The sequence below is a fragment of the Canariomyces notabilis genome, assembly GCF_033297395.1.
Source record: "Canariomyces notabilis strain CBS 508.74 unplaced genomic scaffold N656scaffold_30, whole genome shotgun sequence".
Taxonomy (NCBI): domain Eukaryota; kingdom Fungi; phylum Ascomycota; class Sordariomycetes; order Sordariales; family Chaetomiaceae; genus Canariomyces; species Canariomyces notabilis.
This window is the reverse complement of record NW_027041852.1, coordinates 179,597-198,647: the sequence shown is the minus strand read 5'-3', so window position 1 is coordinate 198,647 and position 19,051 is coordinate 179,597. Positions and strand designations below refer to the sequence as shown.

The 19,051-nt window shown below is 54.2% G+C and overlaps 4 protein-coding genes and 1 non-coding gene across 5 annotated transcripts; 2 read left to right on the top strand and 3 right to left on the bottom strand.

The window, feature by feature from the left end:
- Positions 1-1,175: 1,175 nt before the first annotated feature.
- Positions 1,176-2,496, top strand: N656DRAFT_413899 (uncharacterized protein). Its single transcript, XM_064809581.1, has 2 exons — positions 1,176-2,079; positions 2,248-2,496. The coding sequence occupies exons 1-2, from the start codon at positions 1,544-1,546 to the stop codon at positions 2,336-2,338; spliced, it is 627 nt and encodes a 208-aa protein (XP_064666248.1). The 5' UTR covers positions 1,176-1,543; the 3' UTR covers positions 2,339-2,496.
- A 3,910-nt stretch (positions 2,497-6,406) lies between these two features.
- On the bottom strand, positions 6,407-6,477 carry N656DRAFT_t129. The gene has a single exon. It is a non-coding gene; the product is annotated as a tRNA-Gly (tRNA).
- A 982-nt stretch (positions 6,478-7,459) lies between these two features.
- Positions 7,460-9,473, bottom strand: N656DRAFT_801608 (uncharacterized protein; the record flags this gene model as incomplete). The annotated part of the gene is made up of 2 exons (XM_064818140.1): positions 7,460-8,142; positions 8,198-9,473. 2 exons carry the CDS (start codon positions 9,471-9,473, stop codon positions 7,460-7,462), a joined length of 1,959 nt encoding a protein of 652 aa, XP_064666247.1.
- Positions 9,474-11,504: 2,031 nt separating this feature from the next.
- Positions 11,505-14,939, top strand: N656DRAFT_783899 (uncharacterized protein). Its single transcript, XM_064816053.1, has 5 exons — positions 11,505-11,534; positions 11,608-11,705; positions 12,109-13,240; positions 13,299-13,968; positions 14,047-14,939. Exons 1-5 carry the CDS (start codon positions 11,532-11,534, stop codon positions 14,607-14,609), a joined length of 2,466 nt encoding a protein of 821 aa, XP_064666246.1. The 5' UTR covers positions 11,505-11,531; the 3' UTR covers positions 14,610-14,939.
- N656DRAFT_848412 (uncharacterized protein) lies at positions 14,933-18,234 on the bottom strand (the record flags this gene model as incomplete). The annotated part of the gene is made up of 3 exons (XM_064819302.1): positions 14,933-15,369; positions 15,470-17,968; positions 18,037-18,234. The coding sequence occupies 3 exons, from the start codon at positions 18,232-18,234 to the stop codon at positions 15,271-15,273; spliced, it is 2,796 nt and encodes a 931-aa protein (XP_064666245.1). The 3' UTR covers positions 14,933-15,270.
- Positions 18,235-19,051: the final 817 nt, after the last annotated feature.

Sequence of the window (19,051 nt, the reverse complement as noted above, 5' to 3'; positions counted from 1 at the left end):
CGGGACGACGACGCGGCCCGGCGCACCAACCAAACGGTATATGGTTTCCGAGCCGACCGGGAGCCAGCGTCCTATGTTGACCGTCAAGTGCAATACCCGCCTGGGTCTGCTTACACACCATCGCATTGTTGAAAACGGAACTTGACCCAGCGCTGGGCTGGCATGCTGAGACCACAATCATGGCGTAGCATTCTGTTCCGTTGTGTTGTCAAGCAGCAACCGAGTATTGGGGTGTATCATCCGAGTCCCGGGCCGGATAGCGGTCGACTACACTGCACGAATGAGCTGGCGGGAGTGCAAACAGCATGAGCCCCGAAGTGCGGGCAGCAAGCACGTTTGGCTCCGCACAACTAAGGTGAAGAATCGGCCGCATGACGGGGAAGCAAACCAAAAAGCAAAAACCATGCGATGATGCCCAATATCCTCCCTCATCCCATGCACGATGGCGAAGCGGGCAATGGAGATGCATATCCTTGCATACCGACCGACAGCCCACTTCAACTTTACAACTCATGATGGACGGATTCGATATCAAGCCAACTGGGGTACGTCTCGCAGCAGGTGTGATTCATCGAGGATGCATGCTGAATCCCCACCGATCGCAGTTACAGTGGCGCCGCCTGGCCCTCAGTGGACAGTCGCGGCCGTCGATGTCGTACCTATGCACGGCGATGTTTTATCGATTAGGCCTCGAGTCACCCCAGTGCAACCCAGAAAACCAGCTGAAAGTCTCGTATGGCACAAGCAAATTGATCGGAATCGCAAGTTCCACAGCGTCGGCTGCTGCCCTTAGATCGGCCTGTTGATGTGCTCGTACTGTAATTTCCAGAGACCTTGCCTACTGGACCGGAGACTGAGAGGAAACGAAACACAGTTAGTTACAGGGTGCGCAGAGGCAAAGTATGGCAACCAAAAACAGTATAATTCGCAGAGAGTCTCGGTCCTAGAACAGCGACCCTTCTTTACTGTTATTGAACAACGAAACCGCCAAACCAGCGATATGGGGAAACAACCTGGAACGACGACGGCAGCTATGCTCACTTTATCAACAAAACCTACAAATGTTTCTCGTTAACTAGCGCTCCGAGGCAAGGTTGCCAAGGCAAGGCGGAACTTGCTCCGAGTCCCTCACGCCGTTTCCTCCCGCCACTCCACCACTAGTGTAAACTGATAAAGTTACAGCGCCCCTGATCATGCACCCGAACTTTTCTAGAAGCATGCCAATCTCACCTCAGACTCACGGTCTTAACGCCCGAGGGCCGAAAAAGGTTTCCCCACAAGCTCATGAAACCGGTGAATGCTAAGAGTCAACTTGCTCTCACCCACAGTGCCGGATTAGGCTCTGAGCCGAACACCAGATCGTGACGAATCTACACTAGCCCGTGTCAATGTGTTGGCCTGGATGTACCGGGGCAGCACGTGTGTTGCCAGCCGTCGGAACTTCTGCACTGACCACTCCTCCAGTCCGGGGAAAGGCATGTAGAAACAGTCTAGTTGCTGCTGTGCGATGATACTCGAAGGCAGCTACGGACTCGTTTGATGCATGTGCTGGATTGTAACGCACCTCTCTTCTTCTCCGATACCTCACCGAGAGCTGACATCACGGGGCTTTATTAGACCAGAGGAAACGGCCATTGGACTGGCAAAGCCTTCCTTACCATCCAAGCGCAGAATGAACCAGCGTGAATGGAGCAGAGGATGCCTCACAAAGCTGGTACATACGACGTGCAGTATACTCTATCTTCTGATGCTCCCTGCTCCTTGCCTAGCGAGCAGACACTGCGGCATCTTGGAGTCAGACGATGCCACAGCAGGCTGGTCTTCCACGCCCACGACGAATTTGAGGCTTTTGGACCGCCTCGAAGCCAGTTTCTACCAGAGAGAACCAATCAATGAGTACATGAGGGGGTTACATGTAAATGTGCCTCAGTCGTGCCGCAACAGCCCGCTTGGTGTAGTTAGTGTACGCTGCAGCCCAAGCAGGCTCACACGTGTCCTGGGGCCATCGGCCAGCAATCGTGCGGCGAGGGGAGAGTTAAAGGCAGGTCCACGAGACTTGGCGCGAGGCTTTAACATCACGTACGTATCCCTTTGTTACGTCAATCAACCGTGGGATGGGACCGTTTCCTGACAAAACGAGAAACTGACAAATGGAACCGTCATCTGGCGCCAAGACCAGGGTACAAGACAAGTGTAGATCTGTAACGATACATTGATACATTCACTAACGTAGCTTGGAGAAAACAGGGCTCCTGCCGGTATCGAAGAGAACCCTAAGGCATCGTTACCCAAATATCACTGTTATCTCGTCAAGTTGTCAGGGACAGAACGATCCTAAGCCTCTGTGGTGGGTGGGCGCGGTGTTAGCCCCCATTCCCCCAATGTCCCCCGCTTTGCTGTGATCCCAAACGTTATCTAGACGATATGGACAGAATCTCGGATGCCTCCTATCCTACTCTGTGCAGCGGCAGGCAATTACTCCGTATAGACTGAGAGAAAGGTGTTGATATATCACGGTAGATACGGACGTAGTAGCATTGTATGTGACTACGGCAGGCGGAGCTGAGCTGACGTCGCCGGCAGAGCGGAACACGAGCCCCAGGCATTCAACGGTACTGTACGGAGTACTCAGGTATTGTACCTGCATTAGTGTAATTTACGATACATTCGTACGGATACTCGGTATACTTCAGCCACAGCTTGGATACCGAAGCCCAGAGATGAAGATTAGGGTTAAACTAAATCCAAATACAATGCGTAGCAAAAGGGAAACGATAATGTGTGGTTTCTCCTTTGACATAGTCTACCTCTTATTCCGAAGGCGCAGGAGATTCCGCAGTCGAACACTATGGTTTGGGGTCCGAGGTGCGGCGGGCCGCGGGCCGTGTATTGAAGTGGGACCTACATTATATCGTACTGTAATCCAGCCCAAGCGCTTCAGGGAATGCTTCTACCGCTAATACTCACTCGATAGGAGGAAACGCTAACCTGTTCCAGCTAGCGACATCTGGATTTCTGTGTGACTGCTCTGACAAGCTCTCGCCGGCTCTCAGATCCTCTCTCAGTCTCATTCGACAACGGCGATTAAAAGTGGGTTGAGGCGTACTTTGGTTGGCTGTCGTTCAATGGTTGGAGGCCTGGCTGCAGTAGCGCCGATTCTAGCGTTTCCTCCTATCGAGTGAGTATATGCGGTATTTGACGGTTTTGATCCTCAACCAGCCACTGGGAGATCTCGCAAATCAGTGTGCCCTTTCCCTGGTAGGTGATGCATCGAGAACCTATCATGTGACGACTGCAGTGGTTGGACAGTGATAGATATATGAAATTATCAACGTTAGGGGAACCCCTGACACTGAGCTTGATGGAAAACACGAGCTTTTGTTGGCAGGACACATGGCAGTGATGAAAAAATCGCTGCCCATCACTATCACCGCGAAAGGGGCTTTGTACGGTTCGACTATGATCTAATGGTCGATTTCCCTGCCCCAGTCACCTAGATCAAGATCTGCCACACTAGGGTCGCATGTTTAGAGCGAAGTGTACGGAGTACGGAGAACAGAGAGGTACCTAGCGTATTGTACTGAACCAGCAATACTTGGGCCAAACAGAGGGCCATTGTCAACCATCAAACAAACTGTCGTTTTCTGCTTGGTCCAGCCAACCGGCCGTGAGTATCGCTGTGCGGGACGTTTGCTCACCTGATTTGACCAAAACGGAGTGTCCGATTGTTAAAGACGGACCCCTGCTTACGTCAAGGAAGAGTTTGCTGAGCGAGACCCTCCGCACTCAGATCCAAATTTCCGGAAAGCCCAGCAGACCTTGCCGCGACCGCGGTGAAACTCGTCTCATTTCAGCAAGGGCCCGTTTTAGCAGCGCACCGTAAATGACATTACACATACGGAGGACAGTGTGTACTGTAATTAACCGATTGGGTATAGTACTTTGTACTCAGACACTTACAATTGAAGGCAAAATACAACACAAAAGAAAAGGCACTCAGACACTAATTACACATATCTCTACCCTCGTAGAGATCATTCTCCGAACGGTGTTGCGCATCCGACGGCTTCATTCAATGCGATAAGACGGCTACGGCGTAATCGGTGAGGCAGCGCACCTGCTGCTGCGCCGTGATAGGAACTTGCGTATGTACGGAGTATGTTAGTGTACCGATGTCCCTTGGGTAGGTTGCCAAAGAGGCAACCGCTGGAAGTTTGAACGTTACATGCATGAGTGCATTAAGGTACATGTACGGTACGTGCGGAGGTACTCCGTACACTGCACTGAACGTTTCTAGAAGCTGTGTGGAAGGACAGATCCCTGCTGACACGCGACTGGGCAGGCCCTGGGTGTCCACCATGCAGCGCAGCCCCGTTCGGCCCAACATCTTCATCAGATTGTTGCCAGGCACCGAAACCCACACTATCATTCAAAAAAGATCCGAGCACCAAACCGGTCAACATGCTTCACGTCCACTACCTACTAGTACACAGTAGGTAGCTGCTGGATTTTGTGACTGTTTGTTATCTGTACAGTACACGTGTAGTGTATACTACACTAGGATACCTTCGTACTGTACGAAGTATGCACACATTCAGGCACATTTCCCGACCCGGGCAGCTAACCCCTGACGTTGCATCCAACATTTGCCTTGGGTCCCAAACTTCCAATTTCCAAACGGCGGCGCCTCGTGGGACCGGGGAAGCTTTCCGCTCTTGCAGCAAATCCACACATTCCGGTATGCCCTCTGTGCGTTTGTTGCCAACGTCGAGACAGAGAAAAAAATTTTTTTCTTTTCTCCTTTCCATTTTCCCCAACCACTCGGTTCTGTCCCTTTCGTTGGCCGAGGTCTCCGGGTTTTCTGTTTGCTTACGGAGTGACATCTTAAGCAGTGATGGATAGGTACTGTAGTTACCTGTTAACTACGTAACGCTCGCCGGCAGACCAGGAGCTGGGAGCAGGGCAACGCTCTGGGCTGCGCCGGCTTACGGCTCACGGCTCACGGCTCTTGGCGTCCCCTGTGCGCTTTCGCTAACCCGAAGGCCCGAATACTCGGGATTCTCGTCGCTCGTCACCGTCAAATCACACACGTGCCGCTTTGGGCGGCAGGGTACTTAGACATGCACTGTTCTCGTCCCGTTTGGACCATTTCCATGAATAATATCCTGGCTAATAAACCAGAAGGGTTTAAAGGAGATGGACGGAACAAGACAAGGCGGCCTGCTAATAAATCTCTAGCGTCAACTTACTTGTAACTGTTAGAGATACAGCTACGTATCAACAACGGGATCGTGCCGAGCGAATCCTCCTTCCCGAACCAACAAAGACGGTAATGCCGCCGACAGACAAAAAACGCTTCGGCAATCAGAGGAAAGTCAGGAAACGAGGCTGGCTGGCGGAATTTTTCTCGACGTGCGCTCGGACGATTCATGGAGCGAACCATGCCACCCCGGGAACGCGACCGACTGGTTGGGTGGTTCCCCTGGACAGCCCAGATCCATGGAATCCTTCTCGACCAGCAAGCCTCCGGAGTCCTTTTCCCATCCTGGTGGAAATCGTGAAAATCGTGAAAATCCTGCACCGGTGAGGAGCTTTGACCAGGACAACGCCTGAGCGTGGAGCAAACAACACAACTTGTGAAGAGTGATTCCCCTGTAACATAACTTCGTAGTCGTACGGAGTATCCGTAGTTAGCTCTTAATTACTAATTAGTTAGGAAGCATGGCAAGGTGGGCTCCAAGCTGGCTCTGCCGGAGGGAATTAGATAGCCAGGAACTCGCTCAGAGAGTGCTCTCACGAAGGCTGGCGAGAGCAAGGTAATTCCAATTCGTAGCTTCATGTCTTGTGAAAGAAACCTTGATGCTGATAGCTTCCCAGCAACCCAAATAATTCTCTGAATCCTTGATACAAGGCCCAAGTCCTAGGTCTCGGGTCTCAAGGAGCGCAGCTCGGTGAATGGAAGGATGAAATACGTCTGAGCCGAAGTGACATTTGGAAAATGCAACTCAACAAGGGGTACAAGTATTGTATGTACAATACAGACTCTGTACATCCCAAGGTATTCAGTCAACGACGGTTACAATTCTCTTCTAACCCTCATCGGAGATACATCAATGCGGTATCTGTACCCGGTATCCCAGAGCCTACTGCCACCAACTAGTCTACAAACTCCGTATGTGGACACCAGCAAACAGAAAGTTCTGTGGCTTGCATCAACAAACGGAGAAGACAGTCAGCGTCTATAGAGGTAGAAGAGCTGGCAACCTGTTGCGCAACGTATCAAAATAGTGAAAGTGACTAGGCACACATCAAGTAATCAAAACGCTACTTGTAGCGGGTAGTTATGTACTTCAAAAAAGAATCAAAAGAGACAGACAGCGAACCAAAAAGGGGAAAGTAAAAACATTGCGTCAGCCGCGAATCGAACGCGGGGCCCATCGATGGCAACGATGGATTTTACCACTAAACCACTGACGCCTTTCTGATGCACGAGTTGATTTTCAGCGTCAACAAATCATACTACATACGCCAAACTGGACTGAGAATAATGGCCTGCCCTGTTTTCAATCTTTTTTTTCCAAGTACCGAGTCGATCTGTCCCTGGCATAGAAAGTGTAACGGTAAGCATCACCGCAGTCAAGGGTCCTATTTTCCTGCCATGATGCGACGCTTCAGACACCATAGAAACCAGTTCGCCAACACCTCAATCCTGTTGCCAACCATAAGGATTTCCATTCTCACCTTCCCCCTCCTACAGCAGCTAACTTGGCCAGAACGATGCATTCCCATATCCCCTTTCAAACCCGCAAGAACCAGTAACAGAGGTGAAAGCCAAAGGTGACGTGACCTTGCATCCCAGAGGAGAGACACAACTCCCTCTCTCACAAGAAGCGAATACCTAACCATCTGTGTCATCTCATCAAGAATGAATCCTGTTCAGGACGTTTCAACTTCATATTCTCTGCCTGCAAAAACAAGATCTGTCAAGACGCTCCGACTGCTAAAAACATCGGGCGAAAGCAGAGCAGTGTGCCGAACTAATAAATGTAAGTCTCCCGAATGCCTGATGCCTAGCCGCCTGCCCACCCGTCCAGCCAGTTCGCCAGCCGAAATCAACCTTGGTCCGAAACCCAGTGTCAGAACGCCAGGCTAGCTAATGTCAAAAAAGTGATGATTATAATAGCAGAGGACGGGAGGAACAAGGGGGCTGTGTAGAATCCAGGAGGCCATAACCATCTCGATGGCCCTCCAAATGTAATGAGCTTCCAAGTGTGGTGGTGCTCCAAGTGTGATGTATCTCGCCCAATCCTCGAACCTCGATAGAAAACCCAGATGACCTTGTCTTTTTCCATTTCCTTTTTTTCCCATTCCGTCCATGAACCTGTTTAATTGGGATTCTTGTCCCTGATAACACGAGGCAGTCCTCGCATAGCCTCCTTTCTTCCCCTACCATTTAATATCACTTAGGGGCGGAGGAGTCCAACTTCATATAAGTCTCTTGCAGCGCTCGCACCTCAAGGCGATCATCCTCCAGAGCAGCCACCCAGTCTCTTATCTGGATATTCCTGCCCTTTTCCTTATCCTCGCGCCAGGTTCCTAACCTGGGATATCTCGGATCTGCCGTGAGTGTCGTCTTCTCGGGTAATTTCTCGCTGCCACCGCCTGCCGCCCCCGATGCTGCGGAGTCAGTGGCACTCAACCCGGCTCGCGGGGTACTGGTTCCGCTGCCAGGCGTCTGCAACCAGGCATACTCCTTCTTTCTCTTTTTGCCAAACCCGCCCATGAGGGTGTTCAGAGTCTGGTTAGCGCTGGCAGTGCTCGAAGCCTCTGCCAGTCTGGCGGCCGCCGCACCCTTTTTCAGCTCCTTCTTTGAGGGCGCTTTGGCCGCGGTTGCCGCTGTTGTGGTAGTATCGTTCTCGGCTGCTGCTCCAGCACCTGGCGTGCCGGGCGCGGCTGATCCAGCACGTGATCCGCCCTGGGCGGCCGATTCCGGGTTGTGTCGCTTCTGGCGCTTCTGGAGCCGCGCCTCCTCCACATCACGTTCAACTCTGCCTGTGTCGCGGACAGCTTCCATCAAATTCCTGAGGCCGGGCTTGCCGCGAGCAGGCTTGGATGTGTCTTCCGAGAAAGAGTCAAACGAACCTGAGAACCACGAGTTAATAACAGCAGGGGCGAAATGGGGGTACAGAGATCGTACGCTTAAGTGGGTTGGGGTTTGCAGCGCTCTCTGACTCGACTGGAAGCGAATCCAGACCTGTTTTCAGAGGTGCTGCGACATCAGCCCATTCCGCTGGTATCTCCCCGTGGGAAGTTGTCTGGCGGTGGGTGGCCAGGCGGTCGGCGTCCTCAATCAACTGTCTGAGCCGATGTTTGGTGGCGACGGAGATGAGTGCCAACTGATCTACTAGATATGCGTCGTGCGGAATGAACGAGCCGGTTGTCGCCACCAAGGCGCCGTCAGGACCGGTCTTGGTGCTCACGGTGACTGTAGGTGGGGGAAAGTCTTGCGGAGTTCGCATCTTGCCCATGGTGGCTGCCGAGTTTCTGTACTCGAGGTTGAGCCCAATCCCGTGCTCTTTCGCAATCATCTCTGCCCGGTGGTGCAGGTTAGGGATTATCAGAAAGGCGTCTCTAATTTCGTTGCTGCGCATCGCAGCCAATCTATGAGCTGCTTCATCGAAGGCTCTTTCTGCGACTTCGGCTTCGTACGTCTCCTGGCTCAAATCGCCAACAGACTCGCCGGGCTGGTTCGCGAAGCCAGCGCCATAAAACGAACCCCGGCTTCCGGGGGGGTTTGCCGGAAGGCCAGTCTTTGCTTCTTGTAGAAATGTGCCGCTGTAATAGTCGGCCAGAAACTGCTCCTCGTCGCGGATGTCGATGCCGGTACCGGCCAACGCGTCCTCGTAATCTTTAAGACCGGATTCTCTCACCGGCCGCTCGACTGGTTTTGACGGAGGAAGCATGGCGCCAGGTGTAGGAGGAGGCGGCGGAGGAGCGATGGGTGCCATTGTGGCCGACGTGTACTGGGGCTGACTGGGAGTTGCGGGTGCAGCCGGGGTCGCGGGAGTCTGGGGGTAAGACTGTCGCGTGTCCGGCAGAGTAAGAGCAGGTGTGGGCGCGGGAGATTGCGCAGAGTTGCCGTTAGTATACGGGGCTGCGAATGACTGTTGAGCTGTGTTGGGAATTGTGAGGTTTGGATAACTCGGCGAGCCGACAGTGCTCGGTGAGGGAACTGCCATCTGCGAATTTGCCGGGTAGGAATACTGCGAAGCAGGTGGGGGTGGAGAGGTAGTGGAAGTGCGCGGTCGTTTATTCGAAGGCATCGCAAATCCGGGTTGAGGGGTGGCTGCGGGTGAGGGCGAGTGTTGCTGTGGGTATTGTGGACGCTGAGCCATCTGGGACATCTGTGACATGTGCGGCGATTGCGGCATTTGCGCAGGCACCGGCGGTGCCTGCGATTGAGGTTGAGCCATATGAGAAACGTGCGATGCGATGCGGTCACTCGCTGTTTCCAGGAAATCAAGTCGATAGAGCAAAGTCGCGGAGAGAAGGGGAAGTCGTTGATCGCTCGATGCGGATGATGGTATCAAGCTTGCTTGATTGCAGAAGAGAAAAAAGTTGGATTGGGGAAAAAGGGCACGAGGAAGCCGGATGGTCACGAAGAAGAGTAAAAACCTTCGAGTGACCGGAAAGAATCGATCTTTTCAGACCCAGGCAGGCGCGCCTGCGTTTCCGGCCAAAACGCGCCCTTTCTCAGGTTTCGTTGCCCATCCGGCGCCGTTCCTTCCTTCTCTAGTCGCAAGTGCAAATCGCTCGCTCCTTCCTCAATTTTCGGCTTTGGCTATCCGCAGTCTCGCTAAACTATGCCAGCGCGGTCACAGTCACAGGCACAGAGGTTGATGGCGTTGCGCTTTCTATATTCGATTCTCAACGCTCGAGTTGGAGTTCAAAATCAGGCGACGCCGCTTGCCCGACGAGTCTGTCGCGGTCTGCCAGGTCACGTGCTAAAACGGGTAACGTAACTTTTACTAAGTTAGACTTCTTGGCGGTCAAAGTGAGCAACTGCCTGCCATCTTATACGATACAACATAAAACGACAGTTCTGGTCTTCGAGGATTGGATGGTGGCTGGCTTGCCCTCTACACTGATCGATATGTTGCTTCTCCCGCGCTCTTGCTGTCTTCCAACCTGAATGCCCACAAACGGAGGAAAGTCCAACCCGGCCTTAGCCGCCTGACTGCTTCGCGCCAGTATAAAACCCCCCCCCCGCACCCCTCCCCCCCCCAAGGTTCAGATCTCGATGCCCACGCTCTTCCACTAGACTCCCCGTATTCCTTCGGTTACATGTGCATACTCGAAAGCAGCGACTCTATGATCAACCCTGCATATCTTCGGGGCTGCTTTTGGCATGAAGCATCTCAACTCAACCTTCTAATGTCCATGTCGGCACCCTTCATGAGCACCATCCGGACGATCTTGTCACGGCTTCAAGATCAGTGCCGAAGTTGCTAGCCCACGATGCCCTTCATGCCAGTAAGCTCGGACTAGTGCGTCGAGACCATATGAAGCGGGCGCGGACGGTATCCACGAAGGTCTTCCGGACAGAGAAGTCTCATGGCTCACAAGGTCGTATATGAGGCAAGGCGTTGAAATGCACCCGACCTCTGCGTCAGCTGAATGCTCTCCAGAACCGTTTCCAGAGTCAAATTGTACTTCTCTGAGCACAACCCGAGGTTGATGATTACGACGATACTAAATTGAATGTTCCTTTCCCTCATCAGGGCGCCTCCATCGATCCCTGCTACCGAGCTGAAGTTCAAAGCTGCAAAAGATTGGAATGATCATAATCATTGGCCTCCTTCCTGCTCAACTGCAGATTTGCTCGCAGGTGTACCCCGAAATTAGGAGACGTGATCTGTATGACCTACTGAAAACAACATGTCCCCTTGGAACGATTGACGAGACTCGTGGAGAGTGCATCTCGACCCATTTTCTACATGCCGCTGAGCAAGAGGATGTTGCCATGATGGTCACGTAATAAATAAAGTACAGTGTACCGTACAGTACGATTCCTGGAAGTAAAAGATGGTCCGTGCATACAGCCCAGTCCGAGACTCCGAGTCGCTGCTAAGGAAGGCTGAACCTTCAACTCTTTGGACTGACAGGAATTCCATCAAAGGATCGTGGTCCAACATCGACTCTCCACTGCGTTTTGACACTGGCAGTTCGCAAATAGCCGACTACGCAATCGATATATTTCCAGGGGTGCATAACGCTCTGCTATAGATATTTTGCGGCGACTCAGCGCACCTTGAACTCTCTTTCAAAACTGCCGAGCAGAGTTCAAGGCAAGGCCCACGAGTTGGCCACCAATACCATACAACATGGCCTCCAAGCGGAAGGCGGCCGCGATGGCGTCTGCGCCCGAGGAGCCTGTTGACCCGGCAGACGAACTCATGTTTCTCTGCCTTGGCGGCGGCAACGAGGTTGGCCGCTCATGCCACATCATCCAGTACAAGGGAAAGACAGTCATGGTTTGTTGTCGCCGTTCCGTAACTTTTGTTTGCTTGCTCGGTTGTCACTGACGGCATGTCCCCTGATTCGCAGCTTGATGCCGGCCAGCATCCGGCCTATGACGGTCTTGCAGCACTACCTTTTTTCGACGACTTTGACCTTAGCACAGTAGATGTGCTTCTCATCAGCCAGTAAGTTTGCTTCCGAGCGGCATCTTGGTTGTGTCTCTGCACTAGTTTTCGCGGCGTTTGGGCTTGGGGCAGGCACGATCATTCATGAGTAGAGGCGAACTCGCAATGCAATGGGTCGCCGTGGCATTGAGTGTCATCGGGGACTGCGGCATTGCTCCCGGCTGCCACAGCTGCGTCGCGGCTTCTATGGCCGCTTCAGCTTCACAACACATGTACCATCCACCATCGTCATATGTATTCAGATATCAAATACAATATCTTGTCGCCGTTGCCCATCGCCGTTGCCCATCGCTGCTCCCAGCCTGCCCGACTCTGCATGCCCCCCGGTGAAGGCACAGCCCGGGAGACCGCACCTGTCCTCGTTCCCTGCCTCCCGGAGTACTTCCTGACTGACTTGGGCTAGTTTTCATATCGACCATGCCGCGTCACTCCCATATGTCCTGGCCAAGACAAACTTTCGCGGTCGCGTGTTCATGACACACCCTACCAAGGCCATCTACAAGTGGCTGATCCAAGACAGTGTTCGGGTTGGCAATACTTCGTCAAACCCGACCACACAGCTTGTATACACAGAGCAGGATCATCTCAACACATTTCCCCAGATTGAGGCAATCGACTACCACACAACACACACCATATCGTCCATACGGATCACGCCCTACCCTGCCGGCCATGTCCTCGGCGCCGCCATGTTCCTGATCGAGATCGCCGGCCTCAATATCTTCTTCACCGGCGACTATTCGCGGGAACAGGACCGCCATCTGGTGTCAGCCGAGGTTCCCAAGGGCGTCAAGATTGATGTCCTTATCACCGAGTCAACGTACGGTATCGCGTCCCATGTCCCGCGTCTGGAGAGGGAACAAGCCCTGATGAAGTCGATTACCGGCATTCTTAACCGGGGTGGCCGAGTTCTCATGCCCGTCTTTGCCCTAGGTCGCGCACAGGAGCTGCTGCTTATCCTCGACGAGTACTGGGCCAAGCACAAAGAGTACCAAAAGTTCCCCATTTACTACGCCAGTAACTTGGCGCGGAAGTGCATGTTGGTTTACCAAACCTACGTTGGCGCAATGAACGATAACATCAAGCGGCTGTTCCGGGAGCGCATGGCTGAGGCTGAAGCGTCAGGGGATAGCGCTGGGAAGGGCGGACCCTGGGACTTCAAATTCATCCGCTCTCTCAAGAGCATCGACCGCTTTGAGGACGTTGGGGGTTGCGTGATGCTTGCCAGTCCAGGTATGCTTCAAAACGGCGTGAGCCGAGAGCTTCTCGAGCGGTGGGCGCCGAGCGAAAAGAACGGCGTCATCATCACCGGCTACAGTGTCGAAGGGACCATGGCCAAACAAATCATGCAGGAGCCCGAACAGATTCAGGCAGTCATGACTAGAAGTGCCGCGGGAGGGAGGCGAGCGCCTGGGGCCGACGCCGAGAAGGTGATGATTCCTCGTCGCTGCACCGTTCAGGAGTTCTCATTTGCCGCGCACGTTGATGGCACCGAGAACAGGGAATTTATCGAGGAGGTCGGCGCTCCTGTGGTAGTAAGTGCTTCGGCGCTCTCGCCCCTTACGACATTAGAGCGGCTAACATTGGCGGCAGATTCTCGTTCACGGTGAGGTCCACAACATGATGCGTCTGAAGTCCAAGCTTTTATCCCTGAATGCGCACAAAACGGAGAAGGTCAAGGTCTTTAGTCCCAAAAACTGCGAAGAATTGCGCATCCCATTCAAGACGGACAAGACGGCCAAGGTAGTTGGCAAGCTAGCGTCAATACCGCAGCCCATGAAGATGCCCAAGGATGGCAATTCTACCCAGGAGCCGCAGCTCATCACCGGTGTTTTGGTCCAAAACGACTTCAAAATGTCGCTGATGGCGCCCGAGGACCTTCGTGAATATGCCGGCCTCACGACGACGACCATCGCCTGCAAGCAACGGCTCAAACTCAGCGCCGCGGGCATTGATTTGATCAAGTGGGGTCTCGAGGGCACGTTTGGCAGCATCGAGGAGCTGCCCGAGACCAAGATGCGCCACCAGAACGGTTCGAACGGCGACAGCGTTGCCAACGGCAAGATGGAGGAAGACGCAGACGAGGAACTCCCATTTGACGAAGTCGTCGCGGCATACCTCGTCATGGGCTGCGTCACGGTTCGGTACCGGAGCAATGGCGAAGTGGAGCTCGAGTGGGAGGGCAACATGCTCAACGACGGAATCGCCGACGCCGTGATGGCCGTGCTGCTAGGGATAGAGAGCAGCCCGGCCGCAGTAAAGCGTAAGCCTTTCCCTTGTTGTCCTTATATCCATCCCGCTCTGGACAAAGCGCTAACATGAACCTTCACCACAAACCCAGGCTCTGCAAGCAAACACGCCCATTCCCACTCGTACCAGGATCACGACAACATGCTAACCCTCCCCCACCGCAACCTCCACGCCAACGTCTCCCCAGAAGAACGCCTCGAACGGCTAATGATGTTCCTCGAGGCACAGTTCGGCGCCGACAACGTTTCGCCCATCGCCGAGCCCAAGCTGCCGCCTCTCACTCCTCCCCACTCGCCGCCATCAGCCAAACAACAACAACAACAACATGTAAAGGACGGAAGCCCCGGGGCAGGAGGAACAGGAGACGACGACGGCGGCGCGGCGATGGACGTGTCCGATGACGACGATGAACAGGGCCCCTCCTCGGCGGCGGAAGAAGAAGAAGCGCAGGAGCGGCGGCGGCGCGAGGCCGAGCTGGCCAGACTCCACAGGCTGGGCATCCCCGTCCCGGGAGTGTTTATCAAGGTGGACAAGATGGAGGCGAGCGTGTGGCTCGAGCAACTCGAGGTCGAGAGCAAGAACAAGGTCTTTGCCGACCGAGTGCGTGCCGTCGTCGAGAGGGCCGTTGAGGTCACCGCGCCGCTGTGGGGGTAGTCTCTTATTCCACTTTTTCTGCTGCTCTCGTTGGTAACGGCTAAACCAAGATTACCTGAGGGAACGTGGAGGAGGTGGTATAGCTGTCTGCTGGGGATACAGACTGTGAAACTCTCGGCTGGGGTGTTGAGGGCGGGGGCTAGTATTTCGGTCTCTTCTTGCCCGTTTATATTGTACTTCTAAGGCGGTTGGGTAGGATCATCTAGGTCGGGGGTTCTATTCCTCACCGTTGATTTATACAGGCTTTGGTCTGTCTGTCATCCACCGAATGTTTTAGATCAAGGTAGCATCACCAAATAAAGCGATGCACGGGCAAGCAGTCTCTCTCAGTTAAGGATCTTTCATTAGCCCAAACTGTATACCAACTATATGTGAATGCAATGAGGTATCCATCTATCTAGTTTGGTCCTCCCAAATGCGTAGGCGATATATCAAGCAAGTCGCCGATTAAACGAGGGAGGCCAGGGTATGCAGAACCAGACCATCAACTCCAATGCCAACCAAGCTTCCCGTGGGAACAGAAATCCGAGGCCAAACTCCTTTCAAACAAGGTATTCAACAGAAGAGGTAGGACAAATATGAAGAAGCAAAAATATCCAACTTGCCGACTCACGAGTCATTATCCAAAATATACCACAGAAAAGGCAGACCGGGTCCATCGTCACCTGGGACTCAACGCACTGCGAGTCGACAGCCCGGCCTGGCCCCTCTTCAAAGCGCGCAACTCTTCCTCCAGCTTGCGCCGTTTAGCTTGCTCCTCCTACAGCACACGTTAGCTTCCATTCCACATTTCCTTCTGCATGGGTATAGGGATAGGGGTCGTCGGGTTCGTCGACAGGGAAAAGAAAAATGGTACTAACCCTCATCTCCTCCTGGAACTTCTTCCTCTCCTCCTTCATCGTGGCACGGAACTGCTCACTAAGCATATTCGCGCCGGCCCTGCCCCCGGGACCACCGGCGGCAGGGGCCCTCAACCGTTCCTTATCCAGCTCCTCTCGTAACCTGCCCACCTCCTTCTCGAACCTGTCCCTGAGCGACGCAACCTCGCCCTCCAAATCCGCTTTCTCGCTGAGCAAGTCATCCAGCCTGCCCTCGAGCGCGACCCTGTCCTTCTCGGCCGCGATGCTCTCCTTGGTGATATCCTCGAGGTCTTTGAGCGCGCCCTCCAACTCGCTCTTCAGCCGCGCAATCTGGGCGTTGAGCTCCTCCGTCTCGCCGGCCTTGGACAAGGCGGCCGCCTCAGCCGCCCTCTCCTTACGCGAGCCGTATGCGCCGTCCAGCTCGGCTTTGGCAAATGTCAGCTCCGTCTTGAGCTCAATGACCATCATGTTCATGCGGTCGATCTCATCGTCCTTGGCCTTGAGCTCCTCGTCGCGGAGCTTCGCGGCCTCCTCTTCAGCTGCGGCCAGGCGCGACTGCAGCGCGGCAATCTCGGCGTCCGCCGCCGCTTGCGCGGAGGCGGCCTCCGCCAGCTGAGCCTCCACGTCCGCCAGACGGGTCTGGACCTCGGCGGAGTCTGCCTCGAGCGCGGCGATGCGGGCGGCGCGTTCGCGGAGTTGGTCCTGGGCGGCCTTGGCGGAAGAGGCCGATGCCGTCTCGTTCGCAGCCGTGGTCTTTTGCAACGTGTCCAAGTCGCCGAGGACGCGCTCGAGCTGGGCCTGGGCCTCACGCGCTGCGCGTTCGCTGTCGTCGAGGAGGAGATGTGTGCGCTGGAGCTCCTCTTCTTTGGCCTGGAGCTCGCGGTCTTTCTCGGATTCACTGCGGTTGTTGAGCTCGCGCTGTTGCTTGATCTGGCGTTGGAGGATAGTTTTCTGCTCGCGCAAACTGGTGGCTTGCGCGTAGAGCCACTGGACTTTAGTGGAAAAGGCTTGAAGCGAGTAAGGCTCTTTCGTGTAGCTGTCCAGCTCGTTGCTGGAGAGATCGTCATCGTCGTCGCCGCTAGCGGCCCCGCCCAAGGCGCGGTTCTGCCGCCGCGCTGCTCGCTGCTGTTCGATCTCGGCCTCGCCCGTCTGAATGATCTCCCACAGGCCCATGAGGACGGCGTCAACCTGCTCAATATCTTGCTTCTTAGTCGAGACAGAAGATGAAACCTCAATAAGGGTTGTGATGGCGCCTTCAATGTAGCCGAGCTGCTCATCAAGCGTGCCTTCTGAGGGTGGCGGTTGGGCGACGCCCGACTGCTCGAGTGCGAGCTGCACTTGCCGGGTCAGAACCTCGACTTGGCCAAGGGACGATGCAATCGTTGCAGCTCGCGTAGCGGCGTCCTCGGCAGCGGCAAGGCCGCTTGCCATGTATTCCAGCTGGCTAGCGAGCGACTCGCCAGAGCCAGAGGCAGTTCTTGGACCGCTAAGATCGGCATTTTTGGCTGGGTTGAATGCCGCAATCACATTGCGCAGCTTGTGGTTGAAACTCTCTAGTCGTGCCTCGGTATCGGAGATAGTTCTGAGTTGCTCTGCACTCTGTGTTCGGAGGCCCTCAGTCTCGGCAGTCATCTGCTGCTCGATCGCCATGAGGCGCGACTCAGCATCCTTGATCCTCGACTTCTCCTCGGAAGCCCTCACAATATCTTCCTTGAGCTGCTGCTCCGCCGTTTTCAGCTGTATATTCTCCTCCAATATGCGCTCGTTCTCCTCCTTGATTCGCGCCAGCTCTTCACGGAGCTCTCGAAGCTGAGCATTCTGCTCTCGAATCGGCGATTTCATGGGAATCTCAATTGTGTTCTTACGCTGACGGCCTGCGGCACGATCCGTCTGGTCATAGGGCATGTAGGCATCTTTGCCATAGTCAAGTTCCTCGCTGGGGATCTCCATACTATTGCGGGTGTTTGTGTACGTGTAGAGGCTCTCCGGGCTGCTGGGAATACCGTTCATCATCGGTGTAACCGGGGGTTGTCCCGATTTCTTTGAAGAGACGTGGTGTGTCATCTGCAAGATGCCGGCCGTGTGTTGCAGAAGTCGTCTCTGAGGTTCCATGAGGCGCTTCTCAAGCGAGAACAGCTCCATTGCAAGCTCCTCGCACCGGCGTTCGCTGGCTGCCTTCTCCATCTCGGCTTCCTTAGCGGAGTCGCTCATTCGGTTGCCAAGCAAGCTCCTCCTCTTGCCCTCCGCCTTGGAGGGCGAGTACAGTCTGGCCATTGATACTGCTGCGTCGCGGTACTTGGACTGTATCGCCAAGTTCGCTCGCGCCTGCTCGATGCGCATCGTCAGGGATTGCACTTGCTTCTTGAGATCATCCACCTCCTCTTGTGACAGTATTTCGAAGGTTTTGCTATCGAAAAGGGCGGTTTCTGTCAGCAGGTGCACCTGGATGGGATCCCTGAGATCCACGAGGGCAGAGCTTTGGGGGTGGTTTGCGTTCAGCTGCGGAGCAAGAACCCATGTTAGACAGATCTCTCCTCAAGCAGCTACCCAAGGGCAAGAATGCGTACGGGATTATATCGTGGCTTGTCCTTCTCGAAACCGCTCAGTATGTCTTTCCGATAGCCCTCCACCAGCGCCTTCCCTGTCGGTGTCCCAAGGGGCGGCTGCCCGGCTGCAAACAGCGGCCTCTCTGGCGTGGGAAAGCCATCTCCTCGTCCTACTGCTGCTCCTGCTGAACCCCCTCTCCTAGTCGCAACACCGTTCATCGTGAGTGTATTAGAAGATACGCCGACAACCCAAGCGTTAATTCCCAACAGACATTATACCCAAGCTAGATCCAAATCCAAGAAATCCTCTCTGGAGCCGTTTTCCAAGCGTCGGGCTCGAAGGGACCAAGAACTTTTCTAACTATGCAGCCATGCGCGACAAAGAAGGAGGATGAGGCCGTTGTCGCAGGGTAGGGTAGGCGTCCGCGTGTGTGCTGCGGAAAGCACGGCTCAAACCGGCCTGCCGTCTAGGGGGATGCGAAAGGGTCGATCTGTGTGGCAGGGTGGGTATGGAAAAGCTGTCAAGCCAACGCAGGTTGAGAAGACGGCACGGAGAGTGGATCTAGGGTCCTTAAACGGGGGCGGGTCCACGTGCAGGCTAAGGAAAAGCACTTGCAGGCGGAGCTCAGAATCAGATCAAAGATGCGACTATAACTGGTTCAACGTTAATGTATATTTAAATCGGTGGAGTTTCGGGTATCCGTATGTACCTATGCGAGACTGCAAACGAAGCCGTGAGTGGGTGGGAAATGGTGCAAAAAGGTGTGGTTCGCAAAGGTGACGACAGAAGGACGAAATTGCGATGTCCAGCACAACCTAATGCATCAGGCAGTGTTAAGGAGCTGTCAAATCGGCGTTGGTTGGCTCTGTTCCTTTGGGTGGGTACGGCGCTCGTTTCGCAGAAGTGTCCTAAAACCCAAAACCACCCAAAAATTTTCACTAGGCCCACGTCGGGGCAACTTTATTACTTCGCGTACAGCGCACAACTGGATTCGACTAAATTATCACTCTATACTAGTACTTCCTTGCAAGGCGA